The 21,005-nt window shown below is 44.6% G+C and overlaps 1 protein-coding gene across 2 annotated transcripts in view; it reads right to left on the minus strand.

The window, feature by feature from the left end:
• Positions 1-6,681: 6,681 nt before the first annotated feature.
• Positions 6,682-21,005, minus strand: part of LOC137424426 (uncharacterized) — a 108,204-nt gene continuing 93,880 nt past the window's right edge. For both annotated transcript variants that reach the window (XM_078775453.1, XM_068111865.2), the window contains 5 exons: positions 16,537-17,235; positions 13,760-13,840; positions 13,456-13,594; positions 13,222-13,295; positions 6,682-7,336 (listed from right to left, as the gene is read on the minus strand). In XM_078775453.1, coding sequence (XP_078631579.1) covers positions 7,184-7,336; positions 13,222-13,295; positions 13,456-13,594; positions 13,760-13,840; positions 16,537-17,235 — 1,146 coding nt within the window. In that variant the 3' untranslated portion in view covers positions 6,682-7,183. The remainder of the gene's footprint in view (positions 7,337-13,221; positions 13,296-13,455; positions 13,595-13,759; positions 13,841-16,536; positions 17,236-21,005) is intronic.

Below are 21,005 nucleotides of genomic sequence, written 5' to 3' on the forward strand. Positions count from 1 at the left end.
AATAACATTGTTTTATCTGGAGATACATTCTAGTATTGGATGTGGTTTATGGTATGATGGACATTGCCTCCGAAACGTTTCAGTTTTGTTTTGATACATATTGGCACTTAAAAAGCTTTTAAAGCTTTTTGTCTCGTCTTTGACAGTTCATCAATTTCAAATAAGATAGTAAAACAACAACAGAAATAAATGAAGAGGCTTGGTTTGCATGTGTCATGTTCACAAATAAAACATTTATTAATGAAAAAGAATGTGCATTTAAATTAATTAGCTGTTATTTCACAACAAATTGAATGAGACAAAGGGAAATGGAAAGTTTGTTCATTGTTGTAATGGAGTATGTTGCGAGAGGAAAGGAAATTAGAAATTCAGTGATTTTACAAGATGTGAAGAGTGGATTTGATGAAGTGGAATAGATGAATGGAATTGTTGATGAACCCGATGTCAGAGAAGAGAGAAAATTCATTTCAAGCAGAACATATAAAATGTAGCAGATAATAGACAAGAGAGAGGGGGGAGGGGAGGGAGAAAAAAATGACCATGTCACAGAATATTCAAACTGGTTTTGACAAAAAATAAAGAAAGTAATTTAATATTAAATGAAATAATACATGGAGCATCTCTTGGATAGTTAGCAAGCTGTAATATACAAAAGATGCTATGGATTGGTGTTGTATTTTGTTAGTGCCATTATTCTTTTTTTTTAAATCCGCTGGTGGTTCTAGACCAAAAAAAGCCACTAAATCATAGTTGTCAATGCATCCTTCAGATAGGATGTAAAACCAAACATGGTAAATTAATTTGCATAAAAAAACACCCACATGTAACATTTCTTTGACGAGTAATAGCACATATATGCCATGGATGGGAGCTCTATTTGCCATTATTCATTCAAAGAATCCACCAGTGATTATAGAAAAGAAAATACAGTAAATCATAGTTATCCAAGCATCCTTTGGGTAGGATGTAAACTCAAATGTGTTCCTGGATCATAGAAAATAAATTGAGTCTTCAAGATTTCATACCAAATTCGTATATCACGTACCCGCGGAGAGGATTCCGTTGGAAGTCAGTCAGTAATAATCCTTATTATACAATCCCCCAACAGGACTCAAGAGGGCGACAAACAGAAGTTCTGAAATTTTAAATTACTATTACTAAATAATGTGCAAGTTTTATCCTTGACGACTTTGTGTGTTTATTCAATGTATTTTTCCTCATCTTTCTACAAAATTTCAAGTAGTTGCCAGATGGTGGTTGCAAAAGTCAAGAAATAGAGCTCTTTCTGCTCATTGCATTGCGGTCTAAAAGGATTGGCAGAGTGATGATTGGCAGAGGATTGGTAGTGATTGGCAAATTTTTGATTGGCTGGAATTTGGTGTGCAAAATTGGTAGTGAGAGATACCCGATGTGGTGGGATGGCAACTCTGCCATCTCTCACAGAGGGGGCAAAGGAGCACTAGACTTATGGGGTTTATGGCAGTGAAAACTAGCCCGGGAGGGTTTGGATAATGTGTAGGGATCTAGAGAAGATGACAATAGGTAACGTTAAGATTAGTTAGTGACAATGATACCTGTAGTGGGGACGCAGGTAGATTAGAGTGGATGATAATGACGTGGTATGTGCTTAGTTTAAAGGGAAGACGGGGAGCACTAAGTTAGCAGGGCACCAGGTAGATTAGATGATGCCGTGTGTATGGTGAACAGGTGTGATTGCACAGGTGTGCAACTGAACAGGTGTATGGAGCAGTGTATGAGTGAGTGATAGTGATGTGAGTTGTGCTGACCAAATGGTCCAGGAAGGAAGGAGGGTGCAGGTGGCACCAGGTGTGATTGCACAGGTGTGCAATGGCAGGTGTATGGAGAATGGTTGTGTGAAAGACATGTTGAATGGAGTATTGGAATGGATGGTCGTGGAGTGAGTATGATGGAAACTGTGGAGTGGAGTGGATGGTGCGGAGGCGTGAATGGGGGAAGAGTGGACCCCCATCACGAATACCCGGGGAGGGTAGTTTAGTGTTAGGTAGAGGGTATAGGTAAATTGTGGTTGGATATTGGCATCTGTGGTGCAGGTGAGAGAATGGTATTAGGATGGGTGCATTAGTGTTGTGGAAATGGCTGGGCGTGTAGCCTGTTAGTGTGTGTAGTTGGTTTGGGCACTCCACCACTGTGAGGATGTCGGCCAGGTGAGGCCGCAGGTGGGCTCTGGGAGCCGGTAGAGTTGTTGTGGATGGGGCCCGAGGATCCGGAGGACGGACCCGGGTAGCCCAGTGCCAGAGGGCACCAAGGGGTGACAGAGCCAGGAGGGGCCTTCCCCAGTTAGATAGGTTAGGGTGAGGAGCTAGGTAAGCTCGGGTGGCAACTACAGTGGTGGAGGTGTGCAGGTGGGTAGACCTGCTGGGAGAGCTACACGACCCAGCCCGGAAATTGTGCAAGGGCACAGGGAAATAAATCGGGGGAGTGAGACCCCAAATTGAGAAGCACCACAGGTTGGGCAATGGGAATTGGTTTTTAGAACCCATAGTGTAAGTTGGCCAATGGATTGGCAGGGAAAGACCCCGGGTAGTGTAAAGTGTGTTAATGTCATTTAGAAAGTAGTTAGGATGAAAATCTCCTTGCACCATCTTCATCCACTCACCTGGGGTGACGTAACTCCGCACCATGCCATGTTTTTATTATTTTGATGCAAATGTTTGGAATGTGAGACGCATCATGACGTGGGTGTGACATTGTGCTTGATGTTCCATCTCTTCCTCCTTATGAGGGTTGATGATGAATTGGGTGATGGCAAATTTTGGATAGAGGGATTGTGGAGACGAATTTGGTATAGGGGAAATATGGGAAAGACGTGACATTAGCGACAGATTTGTAAATGTGTAGATTTTGTAAATATGGGGTAAGGGCAAGGGTAGAGTAGGTGACAGGGGGGGGGTGACGTACGGTAGGGACGAGCTTTCTCACTTCACTCTCCGTACGCACTTCGCCTTGCATTGCCTTATTGATGTGTACCCTTGTGACCTTGCCCCTCACTCATCTGTCTTTTCCCCCTTTTGTCTCCCACATGAGGACCGGTGCGCCACTGGGCGCCGAGGGGAGCGTGCGTGAGTCGGCCATTGTGCGCCCGAACCTCTCGCAACCACAGCTGTCTGCATCGATGGACCACATGTCTGTGGCTGAGCACCACTTATGGACCCCATGGGTTGGGGCATGGCCCCTCTGCTGGAACCGGCCATGAAGGCCCGAGATCTTGCTGGCGGACCTTGGTCACAGGGCACCGATGCCCCACAGGTGAACCACACTAGTCGGCCCCTGTGGGCCATAAATAAATAATAATGGACACGTTGGGTACATTTCATTTTATGTTCAAATAGGCCGCCAGTAAGAAAATGAAAGAAAATGACATCTGGAAGAAAGCAAATAGCCAGCAGAGGGAGCCGAAGAGCAAGAGACCACCTGCAGGGTTAGGGGTTGTTGGTTTATTTTATTATTGAACAGTGATGACTGTGCACCGATTGGTGCTTGAGGGTGTGTTGGTGCGTTTTGGGTGCTTTCATGGTGCGTCGATGCAGAGCAGACTGTCTCTCCCCCCCCAAAAGAACAATCACAGGTCCTGGGTTAGTTTTGTAAATAAAAGCAGAGCCATTGTAAATAAAGCGCCCCCACCGTAAATGTATAGCTTGAATACCATTCCGCAATTCGGTTAGCTGTGGGCGTGAGTCTGTTAGGCAGGGTGCAATGGAGCAGCGGGACATATTTATTTATGTTTTAAAACTGTCGCACTCAGGGTCAGGTTAAAAGTAGAGGGAACTACACCTACGTGTCACACTAAGTTAAAGTTATAGGCCCGGGACGTGCCTAAGAGGAGGAGGGTGCAGTGCTATGGATATGAGGATTGTGTTTTTTTTTTTGTGTTTTTTTTTTTTTTAGTGCTTTATTCTGGACCCTCCTTACTCCAGTTATGTATAAAGGTCAAAGGGCGTCCCATAATTAGGTCATAAACAATCACATCAGCCAATCATAGATTTCCACCTTGTTGATAGTTATATCTTTATTATGTGTATTAGGGTAAGGCCTTGTCTTCCATTAAGATGACACTCCATTGCACCAAGTGAAACAAGATAGATCCCCTTTCATTCCCATTCCCAAAATCTCCATTTCCAGCTATATCCCCTCCAAGTCTCCATTGCCAACCGCACTGGGCAGTTTGCCAGGTTTGTTATAGCGGTGGGTTGCTGATTTCGCCTCAAAGCCGCCATTGAACATGTGCTCAGCTCGGGGAAGAAGGGTGTGCCCGCCCATCGTCATCAAGGGCGGAGCCAGAGGGCCTGTGCCCACCAATGAAGGCCGAAGCGAGCTCACCCAGGGGCGTGTCCTGAAGGCCGGCGGCTTGATCGCCTGAGGCGCTATAAAAAGCGCGCGCGCAAGAGCCGAGGAGAAGTTGGACAGGGAGACGTGCGTGTTGTTGAGTTGTTGTTGAGTTGAGTGGTTGGACCAGATGAGCTTTTACAGAAGCAGATGAGCTTTGACAAGACTAAGAGAGATGAGTGAGGGAGCCCCATGAGCAGTTCTGTGAAGGGAGTTGCTTGAAGGTTCATGAGAGTTGAACAAAGTAGGTACAGGTCGGTGAGAAGGCACGAACGAGAGGCGTGATCTAGCAAGACTGAGAGAGAGAGACGTGAGGGGGTGCCTGTATTGCGGCAATAGGCCGACACCCTCTAGGCCCTATCGCCGGTCGGTGAGACGCGAGGCTGTGTTTGCCGGGTTTTCGCCTCGACCCCAAAGCGTGCATCGGAGCGCGCGCTTGGAGCCGGACCTCGACGCCTACCATCTGCCTGGACCCTCCTCTGCCGTCCCAAACCATCCCTGCCTTTCCATCCTTTTGTGTACGTGAGTTTGTTCTGTGTGTCTTGTCCCTGGGTATTAATTAAGCTTGTATAAGTTAATATTTGCACTGTGTCACCTGCTTTTTCCATTTTCCCTGTATATAACCTTGACTGCTCCTTTTGCTTAGTGTGTGTAAATAATAAATCCTGTTACTCTTCTGTACGTCTTCTTCTTCTTCCTCTTTACATTCGGTCGCTTTAGAGGTTTCCAAATTGAATACCTGTGGCGCGATTTCGGCCAACATCCAGGAATCGGGTTAGTCGGGGTAACTGTTCGGCCGCGGTGCCATCCGCTCGGCAAAACAACATCTTATCCGCGGTCCGTAACAATATATATATATATATATATATATATATATATATATATATATATATATATATATATATATATATATATATATATATATATATATATACACCTGCATGCTGCATATTGTTCAACTATTCCTCAGCCTCCTCCCTCTTCGAGAGTGTCAGTCTCCGGGCTGATTGTCAAACATGCTAGGCCTCACAAGTGTCAGTTCGATGAGGCACCTGCAACCAAATTCCTCAGCAGACCAGGAGAAGATGTCGACATTCTTGCTAACCAAATCACACAATGTCTGCTGCTGCTGCTCGTCATCTAAACCTTCCCTTCACCAATTTACCAGGTCGTTCATTTCAACTGGCCAGATTTGAACGTGGAGTATAGTGTGCCTTGCGTGAATGACTCGACCTAACGATAGGCCTACTCATTTCCACAAACTCTGTTATCGGGAGGCAGTCCTCTACATTCACACCTCTTTTCAAAGTACATGCACACATTAGTGAGCTCAACTACTACTTTATCGGTATCAATTTTAACGAGGGTGTGACCCACAACTACGTCATCTACTGGTGATTCTGCCAGTGGCTCTACCAGGCCGAGTGGCTCTTCCAAGGCTGGTCCATCCGCCAATGTCACCTTGATGACCGAGGCCTGAGCTTAGGAGAACTACAGCCCCTTACATCTCCGTAGGATTGCATTGCAGTCAATACTGGGAAGAGAATTTAATTTGGATTCGATTTGGGAAGACTGACAATAAATATAAACAAATTACAACTGAAGTATAAGTCTCAGATTATTCATCTGGACAGACGCATTCGGCCAAAATAACCATCTTTTCTACCCCCAATTAATTCCACCCCATCCCCAGCCACGCCTTTCCTTCCTGAGAGTTGACTTCTGTTTCCATCGTGTCCACTACCCTTATTTGTCCAAGTCTCCCTCTATTTTGGCCCTCAACCTATGCTATCGGTGTGTTCCCCCTCTCTTTCTGCTGTTCCTCTTGTTCTGTTGCTTCCTGATACATTCTGTGTTCTAGCTCTTCCATGAGCCTTACATTTGTATGCAAAAAAGCTTTGAAATTCTTCAAATTGTCTTCATAATCAGCAGTGTGCATGCCAATTAGTTACTTCCTGCTCAACAAGCAATTTCCAGTAAACACTTGCATAATTTCTGCATGACATGCGAAAAACTATTTTGGCTCAGCTTTGGTAAAACCGTGGGGGGAATTAAAGTTAGTGGGCAGCAGAATTCACAATTCCGACAGCGGAAGCAGCAGATTAATTTACATTTGCTCAATTTTATCAATCCTCCAGGCATTTAAAGAACATGGACAAATGTTGCGATAGAATAGCTAGGCCAGGATTGAATCCCAGGTTCGATAGCTTCGAGGCGAGTGTGCGTACCTCTACATTAAACTGCCAACCTGTACAATTATACTGTAGAGTGTAGGGTATGTATATTTAAATATTGTGGTTACCAAACACAATAAAATGAAAAGTGTATCATTTTAATAAATGCTAACTTGATACTCCCTTTCACCACTTTGCATTACACAATCACAGGTGCCAAATAGCAGCAAATTAATCCGACAAGTGCAGAGCTGATTTAAAGGTACAAATGACGATGAAAGTAAATACTTATCTGTGATATTAAAATACGATTTCCTATCACTGCAGAAAGACAAAGGCTTACCTTTCCTAAACACAAGCATTACACAATAATGCTAGGCCCTAATAAATGCTATTACAGGAAAGTGCAACGGAAGTAACCCACCGTAAAACTGTACAGATGGCATGAAAGAGTTGATGCCATATCAATCACTGACACTCACGAATACCCAACAGTCGGCTGTGCCAATTCCGCCAAATGGTTCAAGAGTATTTTAAGGCTGAATTGGCCCAACGCTTTCCTGGGAAATTGTCCCGCTCACAAAGAAACAAGAAAACCAGAAGGAGCAACGTCTTCATGAAAAATATAGCTTGTGTGGTTTCAATTATCTGTTCTGGCTGGCGAGGAGACTCGAGCCGTAAATTTCTACATGACTCGAGTCGAACATGACGTCCATCTCACGGAGATGGCGGAAGGACCTTCGGAACCAACCGTGCACCAAGCTGATCATGGCACCTTGCAGTGGCATTGTAATGGCCTACAGGCAGGAGAGTAGCAAAGTGAAAAACACAACCGTTTGTTATCAATGAGACTTCTATTTCTGGTACCGCTGAACAAAATAATCCACAATCACATTTATCACGATATCATTTTAAAAAATCATGCACACTTTTCTAACAAAGGATAACATCAATTGTCATGTTTCATGTCATCAAAGGATAACGTTACACTGCTTGCAAAAACACTGCATATTTCATTTTCATAAATTCTAAAGATTCACAAATTTAAACATTAAATACCTGAAGACCTTAGTAAGAGGACATTGCCTTGCCAACCATGCCCAGTCCACGTGACCCCGACCCCAGTAAAATTTATGCACAGAAAGCAGAATTAATATTTTCCTGTGCACGGTAACTGCATACATGTAGATCACTGAGCAGTCAGTTTTGTATTTTATATGTGCACAGGGATTGTTAACACAACAAATCAAGCGAACACAAGTCTGACACAACAAATTAAAATGGTTGGGTGAAGGAGACTCTCAGGAGACGACTGGATGCGAGTGTTGATCATTTTGAAAATGGGCACCGAACAAGAAAACCAGATGATGGGGATTCTAATTATACCCAAGGAAGTCATTCAAGTTTGTAGCGCGTCTATCACAACCATACTTTCGGCTATCTAATCCTGTTAACCAGTCGTAAATAATGTGGACTTGCATATTCATTATACACTCCAAACTGAAGAGAACTAGAGAGTTCATAGAACATACCACACACAGTGTTCCGGTAGATAATTCAATTTAAATATTAAAAAATTCCGAAATAGCACTATGAAGCAGTCTTATGCACCATCTTATTTACCATGTCCAATTACTGTAATGCTAAACATAAGGCTTTTGAAAGTGCCAAAAAGTAAATTTGTGTTCTACAGTGTTCAAATATATAATTAAATTAAAATAAAATAAAGATTTTAAAGGTCGTATAAATAAATTAATTCCTGAAGTTTACCGCCGTTGACGCAGTCTATTAAACCACATTATCTAACACGTTAGTTCTTCGCGCCTGTTGTTTTTGTCCTTTATAAAGTCGTTAAAAGCAGTAAGTTTTCTGTTTGTAATGATTATTAATTTTGTTTGACTACCAGACAGGCAGATAGAGAAAAAATAATAATCTCACTTATTTAAAAAATTTTTTATCTAGGCACATGCCTGGAGTGGCGATCCGCCCTGAATTGTGCCCACGAGACTAGGAAACTGCTTCGGCAGCCCTACACATCTGAAGATGCAAAAGGAGTGGTCTTCTTCTCTGCACATGTGTGATTGGGTCGAATTCGGAGCCAAACTACTGTTAAACAGTAGGTTTGTTTTCCGATTTGTGTTCAAAATATAACATTCAATTGAAATAGGTTGTTCCTTGATCATAAACTGGCATTTGTAGACGGACAGACAGACGTAATTGAACCGATTGCTTCACCCCTCTTTTCACTTGACATGCGCGGGGTATCATGCGGGAACAAAATCGGACCATGCATGTTCAATGAATGGTTGGGGACACGTTTAAGTAACAAAATGGCCACGAGTCGGCCACCTTGGATCTGATCTCGGCAAAAATGACATACATATGTAAGCCATCATTGTTTATCTGTATTGGTAAATACATGGCCGAGAAATGGTTGATGACGTGTTCAACATAAAGTTTTTTTTACAACTAAACTGGCTGCCAGCCGGCCACCTTTGTTCGCATCGCGAAACATTATTATGTGCATATGTGTACAACAACAACAACATGCATTTTAAGGCCATGTTCCCTGCTAGAGCGGGGGTTAGCCTTGCGGTCCCCATGACAATCTTCTCCATTTTGCCCTATTTTCTGCATCTCTCCTTGTTAACCCCCTTGCCCGCATTTCTTCTTCCACCATCTTTAGCCAAGTCTTTCTCGGTCTTCCCCGTCCTCTACTTCCTTCTACATTAACTTCCATCACTCTTCTCAACCAGTCACTTTCATCCTTCCTCAATACATGACCAAACCATCTCAACCTGGTCCTCTTCACAGCATCAATCACAGGCAATATTCCCATCATCTTTCGCAATTCATCATTTGTCTTCCTCTCTCTCAACGATACTCCACACATCCATCGAACCATTCGCATTTACACCCTTTCCAGCCTTCGTTGCTGCTCTACGTTCATTACCCATGTCTCGCTCCCATAAATCATAACACTTCTCACACATGCAGCATACACCTTTCCCTTCAGCTTCAGCGACACTCTCCTCCTCATCAGCACGCCACTCAGTTCCCGAAACTTCTTCCATGCATCTCTCACATCTCACTCGAGCAACCGTTGCTGAGTCTGATCCACCTTCTCCATTCAACATGTCTCCGAGGTAGCAAAATGTTTTCACACCTTCCAGCTTCACGCCGTCTCCAAGATCCAACTCAACATTTCCTCCATCTGCAGCTCCCTCTGTGCACACCTTACATTTGAATGTAGCTGCCACACTGGTTAATGACCCTCTCAGACCACTACATTTTTGATGAACCCACTCAGCACACATTGTACATTGAATGGAGTTCACTCCGACACCCTTCCTGCACACAGCACACGGCCACTTCCCAGTTCTTTCCACCTCACCACATGCTTTACCACTTGCCATCACCTTTGTCTTTCCGATATTCACCTTCAGACCTTTTGTCTCCATACATTCCTTCCACTTGTTCATCTTTTCCTTCAGTCCATCCATACTTTCCGCAATCAACACCAGATCATCTGCATACAACAACTCCCACGGTAAACCCTCCTTTACGGTCTGAGCCAGCACCTCCATCACAGCTACAAATAGTAGTGGACTTAGTACCGACCCCTGATGCACTCCCACCTTCACCTCAAACTCACCACTGTTCCCGTCCTTCGTCCTTACAGCTGTGCGTGCTCTTTTGTACATTGCCATCACTACTCTGATCAACCATTCCTCCACTCCTAACTTCCTCAATGCCCATGTCAATACTTTGCGTGGAACCCTATCGAATGCTTTCTCCAGATCAACAAACCCAAAAAACAACTTCTTCCTCTTATCCATGTACTTCTCCTGCAACTGCCTCACAATGAAAAGCGCATCTGTCGTTCCTCTTCCTGGCATAAATCCAAACTGCATTTCGTCGATCTTCACTTTCTTCCTTATCCTCCTCTCCAACACCCTTTCCAATACCTTCATTCCATGCTCCAATAACTTTATCGCTCGGTACGAGCCACACTCCAGAGGGTCACCTTTCCCCTTGTATAGAGGGACGAGGGTACTCAGTTCCCAATCCACTGGAATGCGGCCTTCTTTCACCACCAGATTACAGATCTCTGTCATTCTCTTCACACCCCAACTTCCTGCTGCCTTCAACATATCTCCCACAACTCCCGTCGGCCCTCCCGCTTTTCCACTCTTCATTGCTTTTATCGCTTCCTCAACTTCCTTCTCAGTTATCTTCTCTGCCGGTCCTAAAACTGGGTTACTCTCTATGTTGCCATCCCATTCATTCTCTGTATTCAACAGCATTTCCATATATCTTTTCCATCTTCCTTTAATTCCATCTGGGTCGACAACGATTTGTCCCACTTCATCCTTCAAGCAACTCACCCCCATCACATCACACCTCTCTTTCGCTATGTGCTTTGCAATCCTGAATACTGCTTTCTGACCCTCTTCCGAATCCAAGCGTTCTCCGAACATTTTCCTACATGCCTCCTGCGCCTTTGCTACCTCTTTCTTTGCAGCCTTCCTGGCTGCCTTATAACTTTCATGCTCTGCTGTTTCTGCTCCCGTACCCTTCGCCTTCTGCCACTCTTTGAACTTCTTCCTCTTCTCGTCAATCCTCTTTCCAACCTCAACATCCCACCACCATGTTTCCGAGTGCCTCGGTGGTCCTTTTGTCCATCCACATACCTCACCAACGGCTCCCAACAGACTAGCTTTCATTGACATCCAACCACTTTCAAGCTCAACCACATCATCCTCTACCCTACTCAGCCTCTCTTTTAATGCCTCCCTTACTGTCACCTCTTTCAACCTCCACACCTTCATTCTCGGTTGGTACTTCACCCGCCGAGCTCTCCTCGCACCTTTCACCCTTATGTCGCAGACAACCAAGTGGTGCTGTGAAACAGCCTCCTCCCCCGGGATCACCTTTGTGTCCCGGAGGTGCCCCCTATCTCGCCGACGCACCATCAGGTAGTCAACGGTTGTCGTCGACCCACCTGACGTGTATGTAACAAGCTTATTGTCCTCTTTCTGGAACTGAGTATTACAAATCAACAAATCAGCTCCATCAGCAAACTCCAAAATCCTTTCACCTTCTCCATTTCTCACACCATATCCGTAACCCCCATGAACTCCCTCAAAACCATCCATACTCCTTCCCACATGTCCATTCAGGTCTCCTCCCACCACAACAACTTCCTCATCTTTCACGTTTTCCATCAGCTTCTCTATCGCACACCAGAACTTGTCCTTCTCTTCATCGCTTCGACCAACCTGCGGAGCATATCCCGAGATGACGTTCACCAAGAGCTTTCCAATCATCATTTTCACCATCATCAACCTATCACTCACTCTAGTCACACTCACCACACTGTCTACAAACTCCTCAGAAAACAGGACACCAACACCATTCACGCCCTCCGGGCACCCTTGCCACACAAACTTGTATTTCTGTCCCTGCCTACCCTTCATCATTCTCACACCACTTCCCTTCCATCTCGTCTCTTGCACACAACATATGTCCACTCTTCTTCTGACCAATACTTCCACCACTTCTCCTGATCTCCCTGTCATTGTCCCCACATTCCATGTCCCAAACCTCAGAAACCGATCTCCACTTCGGGCTGCACCCTGCCCATATGTACTTGTGATTGTCATGGTTCTCTTTTTGAGGCAATGTTTTTATGGCTGGATGCCCTTCCTGACGCCAACCCTCTTAGTCGTCTCTTACGACACGCAGGGATACGGTGTACCTATTCTGACCAGGGTACACACTGGGAAACGTTTAAAACATGTAAATTCTGGGGGGGGGGGGGGGGGGGGGCGTCAGCATCACGGCTGCGGTTTAAACATATTCCAACAATATCCAAACAGAACGTTGAAAAAACAATCCGGGAAAAGTCTCCAAGCGAGAACGTGGATTTGAGAAAGAAGGAGCAGAGGCGGAAGAAAACGAGATACAGGGGGCGGGGCACAAGCCGAGACGAGGAGGAGAGCGAACAAGCAACGTGTCCGGGAGGAGAGAAAGAATCAATATAGAATTCTTTGTCTCAGGAGGTGAGGTGAGGGGGAGAAAACAAAATAAAAGAAACAAGCAATACAGCGAAGGAAATAACCCAAACCGACAAAACACCGAAGGGGGGAGGGAAGCCCCAAGTCACCAGGCCGCGCACGAGGTACGACTCAGAAAACGATTAACTACACACAAGTTTGCACGAACCACAAACCAACACCAACTAGAAACACACAATAACATGTACACAGCAAAATAACCAGTGGAAATTTGACAAAGACAAGAATGGGAAAACACTCAAACTTCGATGCCGTGGAGAGCTCGAAGCACGCCTCACTCGCCCGAGGAACCGGATGTGCATATGTGTACCATCATGTATTGTCTTTGTGCAAGGTATGAACAAAATCGGTCCATACATCTCTGAGATATGGTTGCGGATGGACAGACAGACGAGACCCAATCCATAAGCCCCCGTTTCGGAACAAGTCCAATGGGGGCTAATAAATTTAGCATTCTCTTAAAAAAAAAAAAATCACTTTTTATTTTATTTTTTGTTAGTAGAGGTAGGTGGGTTGTAGGTAAAAAAAACTTTTTTTAATGGACCTGTTAATAGAGGTAGATTGCACTACAAATAATGCCTCACACACATAAAAATACCAACCTGCAGTAAATGGAGAACGAAGATCGAGGAATCCGTGATTTGAGGCACATAGGAAAGAATGCACAAAAGCATTACTAAGGAAAAATAAAATAGCAAGCATTAGTCAGTTATAACCATATGCTGATAAGATTTGAATGACATCTATAACTACTCGTACTTCAGTCGAAACCTTGTCTGACCCAAGGTGGTTGAACTTCTCAACAGTATTGATGTATTACTGTTTGTGGTACTTACCCGGGGACCAACAAAAGAGGAAGTAAAGCTGAAAGTACAGCGTAGTATATGTTGTTTCCCTTTCTCGACTCGACCCCAACAATACCGTCCTTTGGGTCAGTGCAGCGTTGTAGCTTCGACGTACAATGGAGTAAAAGTACTGTACACACAGGTAAAACCAATAAACTGAGCAGCCTTAATGATCAAAAATTCATTCTTGCCAACTATGAAGTTGGCATTCCATGCACCCACAATTTTGAAACTTGTTTTGTGGCATTTTCACAACAGTCACAATAATAAATAAAGTGACAGGAAGTAAACCTACCGAGCAGAGGATAGTGACGCAGACAAAGTAGATCATGAATATTGCTTTTGTGACTCTGTTAAATGTTTTTTCATGGTGGGTCTGCAAAACAAAGTAACAAAGAATGAAAACGGAAATGTACATGAACAGGGCGACTCAAGCAATCAAAAATAAATCGAGCTCATCTTCATGCGCTGGGTACTTCTTTCAAGGCCAAAAGTCAATCATTCAAACCCGATGTTCTGATTACCATTTGTCCATCGTGTCCTAATGTTTTTGTTCAGTTATTCAGCTGACGTAGTGCATGTACTAACTCCTTTTAAGCACAAGATAAGGAAGTTATTGGTTTTTTTTATTTGACTTTATTACATCGGTACAGTGAGGAACGGTGCACACAATGATGCATTGCCCTACCTGTGAAACAACAAGGTTACAATTTACAGCTAGACCGAGATTCAAACCCAGGCTGATTAGTTCAAAGGTGAGTGTGCACACCTCGAAGGCCTAAGCTATCCTTTGAGAGCCCAGTACACAGGCCTTTCCTGCTCATTATTACAATTCAGTGGCACCATATCTTTGTATGTGCGAGTAGACTCAACAAATTCCTGTACAATGTCAACACCTTTCTTTCACTTAAATATTGCTGTTGGCATTGCACGTTGTACATGCTTGGGAGCCTCGGTGTGCATTTCTGTCTAGACTGTCGCTGACAAACTGACCAATGGCGCCTCACTGGCGGCCAATGGCGCTTAAAGGTGGTTCAATTAAAAATGTGACAGAAAACCCCGATCAGCGAGCTAAACCTAGACACCAATGATTTCAGTGGCAATCCTTAGCCGAATCATATGTGGCAGACTCAGGCAGGGACACAAGATGAACATAAGAGTTGATGGTAGTATGTTCCACTGTTCCAGCGTGGCATCTCCCTGGGTCTCTCATGTGTGCACTCACTGTGGCGGCTCTCGACGTCTGTGTGTGTGTCGCTGACTTTTAAAGCCTGGCCCCATGACCAATCACGGGGAGGTCTCTCCCGCCCACCCAGCGGGTGTCACGCATGTGCTCTTCTCCTAGTGCTGAAGTAGCAAACATAGACACGCCATCTTGCAAGTGTGTACGCAAAGGCTCTCAGTAGCTCACATGCACACGCCATGTCGAAGTGTAGTTGTATGGTGTGAAAAGCCAATGGGGTGATTTGAGAGTTCAACACAAAGAGAAAAGAGGGAGAAGAGATAGACAAGTGTGAAGGGTGATTTGCCTGGACGTTGCTGACTTTGGTTAAAAACACACTGACAATCATTAAGAGATAACTGATGAATAATTAACCCCCAAGGCATTTGTATAGCAATATAATTATATATGTACTGTATATTGTATTGTATATGTATTAATTGCACAAATAGATTTGAAAAGTACCTCGGGAATAAGTTTCTATAGAATTCCAGAGAAAGAACCCAAACGATCGGCTTGGATAAATGCCATTCGGAGAAAACAATGGAACCCAATAGCGCACACTCGTGTTTGTAGTACACATTTCTTGTCAGGTTTGTGAAATTTACAGTTTTTTTTGTTATTAACTTTGTGTTGATTTTAGGAAGAAAAGAAGTTGCATGTCATTTTGGTTTGTTTTGTTTGTTTAGTTTTCTAAGAGCTTCGTTGGCTTTCAGGTAAACGGATGTGCATGTGTGGATGTGGGGATGTGCGTGTGTGTGGATGTGTGTGTGGGTGTGTGGGGGGGGGGGGTGAGGGGGGTGGTGTGTGTGTGTGTGTGGGTGGGGGGGGGGGTGTGGGGGTGTTTGTGTGTGTGTGTGTGTGTGTGTGTGTGGATATGTGTGTGTGTGTGTGTGGATGTGTGTGTGTGTGTGTGTGTGTGTGTGTGTGTGTGTGTGTGTGTGTGTGTGTGTGTGTGAATGAAAGAGAGGGATAGAATTGTGAGGAACAGAAATGAAAAAACGAGGTGTGTGTGTGTGTGTGTGTGTGTAGGAGGGGATGTGTGTGTGTGGGTGGGGAGGGATGTGTGTGTGTGTGTGGGGGGGGGGGAGGGATGTGTGTGTGTGTGTGTGGGGGGGGGGGTTGGTGTGTGTGTGCTTGGAGGGGTGTGCATGTGGGGGTGTGTGTGTGGGTGGGGGTAGGGTGTGTGTGTGTGTGTGTGTGTGTGTGTGTGTGTCAGGGTTTTATCCAAGGGGGTTGTGTCAAAGCATGTCCAATGAAAGTGGGGTTGTATCAAAAGTGGGGTTGTATCAAAAGTGGGGTTGTATCAAAAGTGGGTGCGAGTAAACCGGTCATCACTGCCAGCAGTTTTAAAGTGGCAGTTCTAGGTTTGTTGGTGAGACGCTGTGATGGTATGACTTTGCCTTTGATAAAGCAGAATGGTACATCATTCCCGATCGCATGATACCACAGTGGCTTCACATGACCACTTAAAAAAAAATTGTATGCCTCTAGTGACCTGAATGCCTTCAGTGACTCCCTTGTGTAGATACCCGGTGTGTCGATCAAGTACGTGTACACGTCGCCGTAGTTCAAATCTGGCCAGCAAGATGTATTGTTTTGCCATCCTTTCAATGCAAATGGATCCGGAAGAATATCCTCACCATTCCTATAACTCAACTTCGATTTGTACCGAGATTTTGCAACAGTGTCAAGACTATTAAAATACTCCGAAATGATCACATGTGTGCCGAGCGACGCCATTGTGCAAAACGAAAACACTGCGCTTTTGCCAACCAGGCTGCTGCGCATGCGCGGATATGGTGGGTTTGTTTATAAACAGTGAACATCGCTATTGCTGGAGTGATCACCTTGATGGGAGCCTTTTTCGCCTGTTTGGCAGAAGATGGACTTTGGAGTTTGAATTCATTGTCCCCTGAATCGGAGCTTTCAATCTCAGACTCATCATCATCATCATCATCATCATCATCATCAACCACAGCCGATGTTGATGGAACAGATTGCATTGCTGTTAGAGTCTCAGCAGCATGTTTCTTCTTTCTTTTATCTTCATTCTCAACCCTGATACGCTTTCTGTTCTCCTTCACGGTCAGAGTGTTGTCCACAGATCCCATACGTGAACATGAGGGATCCTCACGCTGCATGATAAGGAATGCTTTGTCTTCTTCATTCGTCATTTTCTCAAGCGCATCATTTGGTGAGATATCGAAGAGGGATTGAAGATCATCTTTGAACATCTGCTCCTTCACTCTATAGTTTTCGAATGTCTTGGTTCTATTTTTCTTTCCCAGTTTGTAGGGTTCATACAACTTCAAAAGTTGGCGCTCACAGGAATCTACTCTCTGCACTGGAATTCGTGATTTCTCCCAGTATGCCCACACAGCTTGTACACTAAGTTTGGCACTTTCACGAACTGTATGGTGTTCTTGTATGTGATGGTACACCATTTTCTGCAATGTGTGTCCTTTGGTTGGTAGTCCCCCACATATTATTTCCTTTTCAGACTTGCGCAGCAACCAAACTGTGGAAGAGCTGCGAGTTTCTGCCATCTGAAAAAAACAGGATAAATTAAAAATGTTTATTTTTTGAGCAACCTCTAAATAAGTTCCAATTGACCTCATATTTGGTTCATATGATCTTTATAAACATATAGGAACAAGGGCAGCCTTGTGGAGCATGGATTTTTAATAGTATTAAATATTATATATATCCGTGGACCACCCTAATATATATATATATATATATATATATATATATATATATATATATATATATATATATATATATATATATATATATATACATATATATATATATATATATATATATATATATATATATATATATATATATATATATATATATATATATATATATATATATATATATATATATATATATATATATATATATATGTGAAGAATCAGCTCTTCGTTTGCAAAGAAGTCCACAAATAGCCTGAAAAATGACGCAGTTTTTTATTAAAGCCAACTTATACGGATCCGGAGGAGACCGACGTCTACAGCAATCTACAGCAAGAACATGCCACGTCAAGCCTTCCTGCCAACGCATTGATTCTCATTCACTTATATACCAAATACGATTTATCAGAAAAATCTCCGAGAGAACGAAGTGACTGGGAGAGTCCCTCCCACCGTTATCATTCGGGGGAGTCAGCCTTTCCTTTATCATTTGGACCAATTGTTTTTCTGGGCTCCGAGAAAACAGAACTGTAACTCACAAAGAGAAGAGTGTATGCTTAGCCAAACAAACCCATATATTTTATGGGTTTGTGTACATGAGTAATCCAAAGCATGTTTATACAGAGTCAAGCGTTGCTGAGATTAAAACAAAATATATATAGTTAACGATAGGTTCATGTCATTCTACTTGCATTACGCAAAAACAAGCGCATGTGGGCGTGGTTTTATGACCAGCCTTGAAAAAAGCACACGTATACCATTGTCCGGCATGACCTCATTTTAAACACAAACTGAAGCATGTTTATTAGAATTCAGGCGCCGCTATGATTATATAATTAATGTTTTTCAAGTTTATATCTGCAATTCGAGCACTCCGCTTGAAACTACACATTCCACGCGCGCATGAACGTCCGACATCCAGCGTCCGAGATTCAGCAAAGTCGCAATGACCCACAATGCATTTGGGCACACATCCTCCGAGCAACCTCATACCGCACACCCGTGACTCGCGGCTCGCTCGGCTTTTGCCTAAAAACACAATAACTCTACTCTAACTTCCACGGAGCCGCATGGCGGAAACGCAGGTTTGTACCACCTTTTGACAAAACGAACATGGCCAGGATTCTCGGATAGACGTTTAATTTCACAACACACATGACAAAAATCCGATTTAAATTCAGAGATCGCCGATTGACCTGGCACTACCATCTTAACGCCATGACGCCACGCCGCCCCCCCCCCGTCTTGGCGCGCACCCCCGTGCCTCCGCACGAATCTCAACACTCCCTGCACGCCGCTCTATTCGCGTTCCCGGCGGGGTTTACCTCACTTGGGACATGCCGTCGGCTGTCATAACAGAGAATTGTCAATAAAGAATCTATGACTTGACATTCCTTCCTCTTGTCTCGTCGAGACAAAGTATCTTAAGAGACAACGTGCCACATCGGGCTTTAGTGAAAAATAATTGCGTAATGCGGGTATTAAAAAATAATTGTGTAATGCGGGTATCTCCCAAGGGCATATCGTGCGCCCAAAGCGCCTCGCCCGTGCATTTGGCGAATGTGTCGTGTGGTGCGTGCTCGGAGCCTGAGGGCTCAGAACATGAAAGTCCATTAACGTTTCGGATCCACAACGAAGACGTCTGGTCCAGATGAGGTTCTGCTCCGCCAGAGGGTGCATCACTTCCCCTGCGGAACTGGCTCCCCCCACCCTTTGCAGACGCAGTCCTTGCAGATCTTCGAAGTTAATCAACGGTCATGCCCATGAGGTCCCTCACGTGTTGCTGTTCTGGGGAATACAAAATGTCGTCAGTATCTTGTGTCTCAATTTCCTGGTCAGGGTACAGAGCGTAAAAATCCGAATCCGAATCACTTGAAGCAAAGAGATCCGCAACATGTGGATCAAAGAGATCCGAAACATTTGGATCAAAGAGATCCGAAACATTTGAAGAAAAGAGAGGGACTTCCTTTATGTCAAAGTCTCCCATGGGCGCCTGGTCGGCTTGCGGGTCTAGGATATCCACGTCGGGTCCCTCGACCGCCAGACCCAGTGTCGCAATCAGATCCATAGTTGGGTCGGAAGGGGGCGTGCAGCTGTCCGCTTGTAATACATAAGCAGCGTTAGCCAGTACACGCAAGGGGTTTATAGCACAAGTATCACAGTCATCACATACACCGTTACAGGCAGCAGCCAGTTCCCACATGGGATCCACACAAGTATCACAGTCGTCACAAAATTCAATGCAATTTTCTGGAGCGCCGGTCACGTCTGCCTTGTTGAAGGACCCGTTCAGGTCGACGGCCTCTGTGGTCAGAACCATAGTCGTTGTCGGCGGCTTTTTCACTTTCCATCCTGTAAAATACTTTCTCATACAGAGGAGGACTAGAGATTTCATTAGTGCCCCCCAAATTACTACCCCGATTATCACAGCCAGTGCGGTCAATAACCACTTCACTATGGTGCCCGTCCATCCCTGGAACCAGTCAGTGAGCCAGCTAAATGTATAAGAATTTTCGCGCGCGATCCGATCGATCGTCAGGGCGTGGCTAGTTTCCCTTAGTCTCACTATTGCGGCTGACACTCCTTCAGATGGATCGGGTATGTAAGTGCAACATTTTCCCTCTATAATTCCGCATACCCCTCCTTTCTCTGCCAGGAGCATGTCCAAAGCCACCCGATTCTGCATCACCATTGTACGCATGTGAATTACCGTGTCCAATAGTATGTCATGAGCCGTAGCGGTGTCGTTTGCCACCTTTTCTAGGGTCAAAGCCAATTTGTCTATTCGGAAACTATCCATGACTGTGCCCGCTCCTGGGAAGAAGAAACCAAACACCTTTTCCCATAGACTCCCGTGTAGTTTAGTGGTTCCATCTTCATTCATGACTGACCTCTTATTACGCCTGTCCAAGGACTTTGGGTCTAGCTCATCCAGTATCTCAACGTCAGGAAGGACTGAACCCAGATAACATGTGCCCCCCCAATTATTTGGTAAATAGGGGTAAGCCTTGTCGCCGCATATAAACATTGTCCCATGGGGTGGGACCAGGTGGGTGGATAAGCACTGGAGTCCCTTTACCACCCCATTAATCCTACTAACCCCCCTAGAGAATGTTATAGCCGTTATGTTGTGGTTGCGTTTATCTTGCAGTACTATTCGTAATGTAATCCCCGAGCTCCCTTGTCCCAGCTTCCCGGGGAGAGTGTAGGCGCATTCTGATTCTCCCATACGCAAGTGGCCGGAACCCTGGAGGCAGACCCTCCCTTTCTGTGGTTTGACCCAGACGGGGGCAGGCCTCTCGGCCACATGGGCAATCATTGACGGGCGATAATTAAATTGTCGATTGCAACTCTTGCCGTTGTCAACCCCTTCTCTTTCCAGCGTGGTGACTAAACATGGGGAATCGATAGGTTGTGAGCAGAGGTCATTGAGGGACAGAGGTAGCACTATCATGTGTATTCCTGTGGTGCCTGCTTGGGGAAAGCGCATGCACGACCAGCAGTGTGTCCTATTTTGAATTGTTGCCACCTCCCTGGCCACTTTCCAATATGTGTTTTCACCCTTCTTTGGGGCCTTATTCTGGGGTTGTGGCGTGAGTATGTATTCGATGCATGGT

The sequence above is a fragment of the Myxine glutinosa genome, chromosome 4 (assembly GCF_964187855.1).
Source record: "Myxine glutinosa chromosome 4, kmMyxGlut1.1, whole genome shotgun sequence".
In the NCBI taxonomy this organism is placed as follows: Eukaryota; Metazoa; Chordata; class Myxini; order Myxiniformes; family Myxinidae; genus Myxine; species Myxine glutinosa.